Source organism: Copadichromis virginalis, linkage group LG23 (genome assembly GCF_057382275.1).
Source record: "Copadichromis virginalis isolate Kocher_CV1m ecotype Utaka linkage group LG23, C_Virginalis_male_GT1.1, whole genome shotgun sequence".
Lineage (NCBI taxonomy): Eukaryota > Metazoa > Chordata > Actinopteri > Cichliformes > Cichlidae > Copadichromis > Copadichromis virginalis.
This window is the reverse complement of record NC_140639.1, coordinates 10398072-10406216: the sequence shown is the minus strand read 5'-3', so window position 1 is coordinate 10406216 and position 8145 is coordinate 10398072. Positions and strand designations below refer to the sequence as shown.

Sequence of the window (8145 nt, the reverse complement as noted above, 5' to 3'; positions counted from 1 at the left end):
TAAGAATATAATTTCTTTTAACCGGATTAGGGCAAATTTCATTTATCAAAATATTCCTGATCACCTTGTTTGTAAACCTGTCACCAAATTCAACTCCGGCTATGCAGAGCTGTCTCAGTCCAGGAGAAATTTTAGAGTGCACAATATCTTCATTTATCATTGATCTCAAAGGGACTGGGATGGCTTTTATTAGGGATTTATATCTCTTAGCAGTACATCTTACATCAAATTTCTCACAAAACGTCTCATGTTTTAATAAGACCCCATTCTTGTCCATAAAATGAGCTACAGCCCAAATCCCTTTAGATCTCCATTCATCCATGTACGCAGATTTCCTACACAGACGGATATACCTGTTGTTCCATATAGGGGTATTGTGAGGAGTAAAGTTATATTTATAGATTAATTTCCAGTAGAGAAGGACCTGCTGATGGAAAGCTGAGAGTTGAGCAGGCAGACTAAAACTTTGTTATCGAGGGCAGAGCGAAACCGGAAGGTTTACTGAGATGTGGCTTCACGTAGACGCTGACCATCCACTTGACAGCGGTCAGGTTTTTGTATGGGACGAATCCAAAGACCAGGTCAGCGATTCCAGAACCCAGAGTGTTCCAGTGTTCACTGGATGGCGAGCCAACCCAAGATCCTAGGAGACGATATACATATACACGCACACTCATTTGCACATTGATGGACTACAATCCTCTACTGTACAAGTAGTACGGTAGGACAGACAATCACACACACACACTCCTCATTGGATGGACTCTAATACAATACACCTGTTTGTCATGGGCCCCACTGGTACCATTTGGACTTAAAAGGACTAATTCTTTTACTTGTGCACAATTTTATTTTTATTCTATTTTTTTGCTACTTTGGGGCAAAATTTTATACTTGAAGTTCTGTTAAAACCTGTTGTAATACTGTGTTGTTTACAAAATTCTTTTAAAAGGCTTAACATCACTAAAGTACTTTTAAGCCAGTGTTTGTCTGATTTCTCTGCCATAGTAATAGTAGTAAAATAGTTTTTAATTTATTTCTTGCATATTTCTACAACTCCTATCAAGAACACATTCTGAGTGTGCGTGTACAATCTACCATTGTATATATTGTATTATCTTATTTATTTTGTATTTCTTGTCTTTATATTCTGGTATACTCTTTGTATTCTTCTACTATCTGTACCTGAGCTGTGGTAATGCACAAATTTCCCCGCCGCAGGATCAATAAAGTCTTATCTTATCTTACCTTATCTGGACAGGTGCACAAACGGCAGCTTGCCGATGTCATGATCATTTTATTATTAATAATGGATAAAAACTGTGGAACGTCTAAGGCTGTAAAAACCAGAAAAGGATTGATAAATTAATTTGTTGTTCATTAGCTCTCCTGATCATGGCGCCATCACACCTGTGTGACGTCTGAGAGCCCTGCTGGAAGCAGCAGAAGAAGAGAGCCGGCGCTGCGCACTGATTGGCTGCAGAGAGGGGCGTCCGGCGGAGCACAGAGATGGCAGCGGTGACCAGAGGCTCTCTCGGCGCGTTCAGGCGGCTGCTGGTGAGCAAATACAAGCTTCGTGTTCTCCTCAAAGGCTCTGTAAGCGCTTAATGCTGACCTGCGGCTAATGCTAACGGACATGCGTGCGCAACGTCACCAAGCTCAGTGCATTAGCATAGCTAGCCAATGGGCTAGCTGATGCTAACCCTAATGGAATGAGACAGCCTCTGAGCTAGCATGCTGTGGCTAACATCTAACAACTGCGACTGCTTCCTGACGGTTAGGAGCTGTTTCCGGGTCAGGGTATGGGTCAGAACCAGAACCGGCTGTGTACGGGTTCTGACTCAGATCTGAGCTCAGTAATTTTCAGGGTTTGTCCTGCAGGTGAAACTTGCTTCACCTGCTGCCACCAGGACAGGTGTTTGTTCCAGACGTCAGGAGCAGATGTGGTTTCAAACGACGGAAACGACGTGGTTGACAGGTGGTCCTCCAGTGATGGGGATAACTTTCAAAGCGAATTTCCTGTCTTATTTAGTGAGAAGTGACATGGGAGTGAGTCAGCTTCGAGAAATTCAGAGGAAGCCTGTAATAAGAAAACACCTGAGCAGGGTTTCTGTCGGCAGGTGACAGCCTGTAGGCCATTTCCCATCATCCCCCACTTCCTGAAAGTGTCAAAGTCAAGCTCAGCATTATTTTCAGTGACTAAATCAGTGTAAACTCACTCTGTTTACTCATTTTCATGCAGATGAGGAAACATAGATCTGGTGCCACGGTGTCAGAGGCATGTTGTTTTTTTTATTGCCTGGCATTTTTTCTCTGTTAGGGTTACATCGCCACCTTGTTTAAAATAACACCTGTATGCATCTTTATTAGAACCTGAAGGAGTTTCATGTTTGAGTTTCAGAGTGCTGGTGCTGGTCTGACATTTAGGACCTGAAGGAAGTACCATCAGGCCCTGAATATCAGGGGGCGTGGCTTTGAAGCACCTGTGTGTTGGCTGGTCCAGGTGACCTCTGTTATCTGCTCTTTTCCCATCAGCTGAGTCAGCAGAGCCGCAGATCTTTCCAGCTGCAGAGCTTCAGATGTGACAGGACTCTGCAGCCAATAACCTTCAGGTGTGACAGGAAGCTCCAGGTGTTCAGCTGCAGAAGGCTGCATGTCGCTGTGGGTAAGTCCAGACCGGCAGCACCTGAGTCCTGGCCTCTTCTGATCTCTCTACTATTGCCATGGAGATCTGTATCATGGTGAACTGTTCTGGGTTTTCAGCTGTGTGATGGACTCTGGGAGAATTGAGGCAGATCGCTCATGGTGGTGTACGCTGACCTCCATCAGCAGATTGTTTTGTCCCTCTCTGATAATGTCACTGTTTTGTTTTGTTCGGCAGTGAATCAAGGACCTATCGTGCAGTTCAAACTGTCTGACATCGGTGAGGGAATCATGGAGGTGACCGTCAAGGAGTGGTACGTGAACCCCCCCAAAAAATAAGAGTCCAACAGCTCAAGCACCCGTTTTTATTGTCATGACAAAATTTTGGTATTATTTTGTTTTTAAAATGAAGCAAACTTGAAACCCCAGAGTTTGTAAAAGAACAAACAGGTGAACATATGAAGCGATTAGGATGTACTACTTGTAACTTGTAACCTGTGATGAAGTATAGCTTGTTAACTCGTTACACTCCAGTTTGTTCATGTAAATAGAGAGTCCTCTTCACACACTAAAGTTAAATATGGAGTTCAACAGGGTTCAGTGTTAGGACCAGTTCTGTTTACATTATACATGCTTCCCTTAGGTAGTATCATCAGAAGGCATAGCATCCATTTTCACTGCTATGCAGATGACACACTGACAACTTTATCTATCCATTAGGCCAGATAACACACACCAATTAGTTAAACTGCAGGAATGTCAGGAAGACCTAAAGCCCTGGATGACCTCTAATTTTCTGAATTCAGATAAAACTGAGGTTATTGTACTTGGGACAGAAAATCTTAGAAATATGGCCTCCAATAACACTGTGAGGAACCTTCGAGTCATTTTTGACCAAGATATGTCCTTGTGCATATTCAGTTCGTGTGATTTAAAAGTGCATAAATAAAACTGGATTCCTCTGGCAGGTACGTAAAGGAAGGAGACAAAGTTTCTCAGTTTGACAGCATCTGTGAGGTTCAGAGCGACAAGGCATCGGTCACCATTACCAGCCGCTATGATGGGGTCATCAAAAAGCTCTACTACGATGTAGATGCCACGGCCTTTGTGGGAAAACCGCTGGTGGATATCGAAACAGAGTCTGGCTCAGGTGAGATATCAGCAGATCTTCGCTCGTCTGCCCGTCCAAGTTCACGGCTGAAAGTCTCACTGCTGTTATCCTTCAGAGGTGATCCAGGAGGAGGATGTGGTAGAGACGCCCGCCATGGCTCAAGAAGAACACACCCACCAGGAGATCAAAGGTCACAAGACGCAGGCCACGCCTGCAGTTAGACGCCTCGCCATCGAGAACAATGTAAGTGTGATTCCTATTTTTCCCCATCGGGTTGTCCCAGTCTGTCCCACTGTGTTCCCAGTTGAGGTGTCGCTTTGCCCTCAGATAAAGCTCAGTGAGGTGGTGGGGACTGGCAAAGATGGTCGGATCCTGAAGGAGGACATCCTGAACTTCCTGGCGAAGCAAACAGGAGCCATCTTACCTCCAACACCTTTCCAGGAGATCCAGACTCCGCCCCCGGCCCCTGCTGCTGCTCCTGCTGCTGCCAAGCCTGTGAGCACTAAGGCGGCTGTGAAACCTCCACCCGCTACTCCTAAACCTGTCTTCACTGGCAAGGACGTGACGGAGCCCCTCAAAGGTCAGAGATTGCTGTCACACCCAAGTGTTGCGCTGTTCACTGCGAGCCTTGCATGTCATCTCTTTTCTCTGTAAACATTCTGATTGGCTCTTCAGGTTTCCAGAAAGCGATGGTGAAGACGATGACTGTGGCGCTGAAGATTCCTCACTTCGGTTACTGTGACGAGGTTGATCTGAGTCGCCTGGTGGCTTTGAGGTCAGAGCTGAAACCTCTCGCCGAGAGTCGTGGTGTCAGACTGAGCTACATGCCCTTCTTCATCAAGGTTGGGGGTTAAGGCGCCATGCACGAGCTGCCGATCGATCCCATGTTTGGTATTGAAGTTAATGCTGTGCTCTCATTGGCTCAGGCTGCCTCCCTCGGTCTCCACCACTTCCCGATCCTCAATGCCTCGGTGGATGAGGACTGCCAGAACATCACCTACAAGGTAAGAGCACGCTCTGAGCTGGCTTTGTTTCCCTGGCTGCTCAGTGGCGTCATTAGTGCTGATGGTAGTGTTTCATGTGATTCAGGCGTCCCACAACATCGGCCTGGCAATGGACACAAGTCAGGGTCTGCTGGTTCCCAACGTGAAGAATGTCCAGCTGCTCAGCGTGTTAGAGATTGCCCTTGAGTTGAACCGCCTGCAGGTACTCGGAGCATCGGGTCAGCTGGGCACTGCCGACCTGATGGGGGGCACTTTCACGCTGTCCAACATTGGATCTGTGAGTCTGAAAACAACAGCGACACAAAATATCACAACAGTGCTGAGAGAAGCTGCACTGACCTCACTCTGCTTGCTGTGTTCTAACCAGATCGGAGGCACGTACGCCAAGCCCGTGATCCTCCCACCCGAGGTCGCCATCGGCGCGCTAGGAAAGATCCAGGTGAGCCGTGGTCAGACCGAACACACAGCACAGACAGACTCAGGTGTGTTTTAGTTTACTATGAGAGGAAAAAGGGTGAATAGCACAAGATATCAAGGATCGCAATAAAGAACAAGAAGATGGTCTAAAGTGTACCTCACCTTGACTCTGATTACCTGTTCTATTTCAATATCTTCAAGAATATAAAACATTTGACCTGGTTTGTAAAATATTAAATATGAATTTATTTTATAAATTCATATAAATATTTATAAATATTTTATAAATTATTTAAATCAGTGTCTTCAGGAGAATGATGTTCTCTGGCTTTCGGAGGAGGGTTTTGTTCCTCACTCTGAAAAATAAACTGTTATTTTGTTCAGAGGAAGGAAAACTTACTAAGGTGTGCTTGTGGTTTCTTCGTGAATCACAACAGGAAGTTAAACCGGACCGTCTGACTATCAGGTGACTGTTCAATCAGCTGGCAGGCTCTGAGCATGCTCAGATACCCACCTGATGTTCTTCTTTCTTCTGTGAAACCGCAGGAGATGGTGCATGGACCATAATTCAGGAGTTTATCCATTCAGCTACGCTGTTACCTGCTGCTGAGGATGTGGCATTACAGAGCAGCTGTTTGTTTTTTAACACTTGCTGACTTCCTGTCTGTCTGTCCAGGTGCTGCCGAGGTTCGACGCTGCTGGTCAGGTGGTCCCAGCTCACATCATGAAGGTCAGCTGGTCAGCGGATCACCGCATTATCGACGGCGCCACCATGTGTCGCTTCTCCAACCTGTGGAGGGAGTACCTAGAGAACCCGGCCAGCATGGTGCTGGACCTCAAATAAACAGTTTCCCAATCAGTCCCGGGGAGGGCGGGACACCACGCTAACAGACCTCGCTGCTCCGCCTCCTTCTCCTCTCCCTGCCTTCACTTCCTGTTTCTGTCTGAGGCCTTAATGCCAACTGTCATTTCCTTGTTGCCTTTAAGCAAGGCACTGTGAGGAGAGGAGAAGGGGTCAGCCTATCAGAGGGCATACACAGTGTGAACTGGGGTCATGATTGTGGGTTCTGCAGGTCCAGTCTGGTGGAAATGACCAGAAACAGGAAGTGAGTTCCTGTCGAGTTCCTGTTCCTGCCCTGGAGCCTCAGGAAATAAATCAAGATAATTTGCCTTTTTTTAAATTAATGCAGGCTACTGCGTTTTAATGCATTAAAATCACAGACTGTATATAAAAGATGGCTACCATGCTATCACCCAGCAGTTGGTGACACCTTAAATTGGGTTTTTAACAAATGCTCAACAAATGACAAGAGCAGAGCCTTATACCATGTGATACAGAAGCTGTGGTGTGATGCTAAAATTAGCAGAGAAAAAACAGCGGAGAGAATGCAGGTTTAAATTCTCTGTCCATCTTTTATATACAGTCAGATGCTGCAGAGCAGTTGTTGTCAGGTGTCCAGGTGAGATGCTCAAGTCTGAGATGAGCTGGAAGATGAGGGGAAACGCCTGTAGCTGCACAGTGAGCGTGTCAGAAGGTTTCACTCAGAGTTGAGAGCAGATTTAAATAAACTCATGTGATCGTGATGTCATCCACAGAATCTCACCTGCAGACACCTGATGTCCTGTCACTGTTAAATAATAATATTCATTTTCACTCTGTCTGAATTTCCTCCGCCGAGGCCCAGTTTTAACACAGGCTGTTCCATCTTGCCCACACGAAGCCCGACCCACCGGGTTCAGGTTAAACCTGCAGACTGCATCCGCACGTACGCTTACCCTCGGAGGAGGTGACTCGATGGTTTGTAGCTGCCCTGAAACTCTAAAATCCTGAGCATTAAACTCCACATATTCATGTACTGTGAAGTCATGTGACCAAGCGTGATCGAAGCAAACGTTGCTGGATCGGATCGTGCTCGTGTCAGTTGGATCAGTCAGGCAAACTCATTGTCGGTCGGATGGTGATGGCAGTTTTCTCTGCTGCTGAGCAATCCGTGGTGTGCTCACATCATCGCGGCGGTTTGTGAGTAGAGCCTTGGTGTTTTTAGTTCATTTTGTCAATCTGGTTCTGTTTGATTATAAAATCCTCCTCACAGTCCCGCTCATGAGCCTTGACCACGTTTGAATTGTGACCAATGCAGGAAACTGTTGGTATCATGCCAGCGCACCAGTGGGAATGACAGTTATTGTCAGTGTGGAGGGGGGTTTGTGTCCTTGGTGTGACACCATTAACCCTCTGAAGCTGCTGCTGTGGAGCTCTTCCTGTTGACCTGACTCCGTTATTTTTGCTCGTCGTATTTATTAGTGACTGTTACTGCAGACCGCACTGAGTCTGCCAGCTGTTAAACTCCATCTTCTCAGCATCTGGAGCATGGACACGGCAAATAATCTGAGATTAGAGTTGAAATTAAGGATTATGGTTCGTTTTAAATGTAAATGGTGTTATGTGGGATTTTCTTTCCCCTCCTCCTGCACAGCTTCACACTGCACTGGATCTTTTATTTCGGGAATTTCTTTGTGCTTTCAAAAATAGTAAGAATTTCTTTTGTTATATCAGGTTTATAAAGCTGAATTAGGTTAAATTCTCTCGGTAACGCCAGTCCGGACCTTCATTATGTGTCTTGGGCAGAAGCGCGCTGACTCTGGACATCAGAGCAGGAAGCTGGTTTCAATTAAACCTCGGCTATAACCTGATAACTATATCTGAGGTGATGGAGCCATGATGTAGCGCTGCAGAGCTGTTGGTCGGTCCTCCTGGACTTCCTCGCTGTCCTGGTGGCTGCTGGGTAAAGAGCACGGTGTCGGGTTATGTTGGTGTCACGTCGTCTTCTTTTTGTTAGCATCGTCGGTTTTAGCGACAGATGAGATGTAAACGTGTAAAAAGTGTTTTGTATGTTTGGGAGTGGGTCGGATTCAAAATGTGTGAAACTCAATAAAACCTCTGAATACAGCTGAACACGACTCGCTCTCTGT

The 8145-nt window shown here is 46.1% G+C and overlaps 1 protein-coding gene across 1 annotated transcript; it reads left to right on the top strand.

Annotated features, from left to right (window-relative positions):
- The first annotated feature begins 1458 nt into the window (after window positions 1-1458).
- dbt (dihydrolipoamide branched chain transacylase E2) lies at window positions 1459-8128 on the top strand. Its single transcript, XM_085448569.1, has 11 exons — window positions 1459-1557; window positions 2536-2665; window positions 2882-2957; window positions 3612-3793; window positions 3870-3997; window positions 4082-4334; window positions 4430-4596; window positions 4681-4758; window positions 4844-5035; window positions 5126-5197; window positions 5852-8128. Exons 1-11 carry the CDS (start codon window positions 1510-1512, stop codon window positions 6017-6019), a joined length of 1494 nt encoding a protein of 497 aa, XP_085304695.1. The 5' UTR covers window positions 1459-1509; the 3' UTR covers window positions 6020-8128.
- The last annotated feature ends 17 nt before the right edge of the window (window positions 8129-8145 follow it).

Coding starts and splice junctions, on each gene's coding strand:
- dbt (XM_085448569.1), top strand. CDS start 1,510: ATGGCAGCGGTGACCAGAGGCTCTCTCGGCGCGTTCAGGCGGCTGCTG. Junction 4,335..4,429: donor CGTGACGGAGCCCCTCAAAG/GTCAGAGATTGC, acceptor TTGGCTCTTCAG/GTTTCCAGAAAGCGATGGTG. Junction 5,036..5,125: donor CGCTGTCCAACATTGGATCT/GTGAGTCTGAAA, acceptor TGTTCTAACCAG/ATCGGAGGCACGTACGCCAA.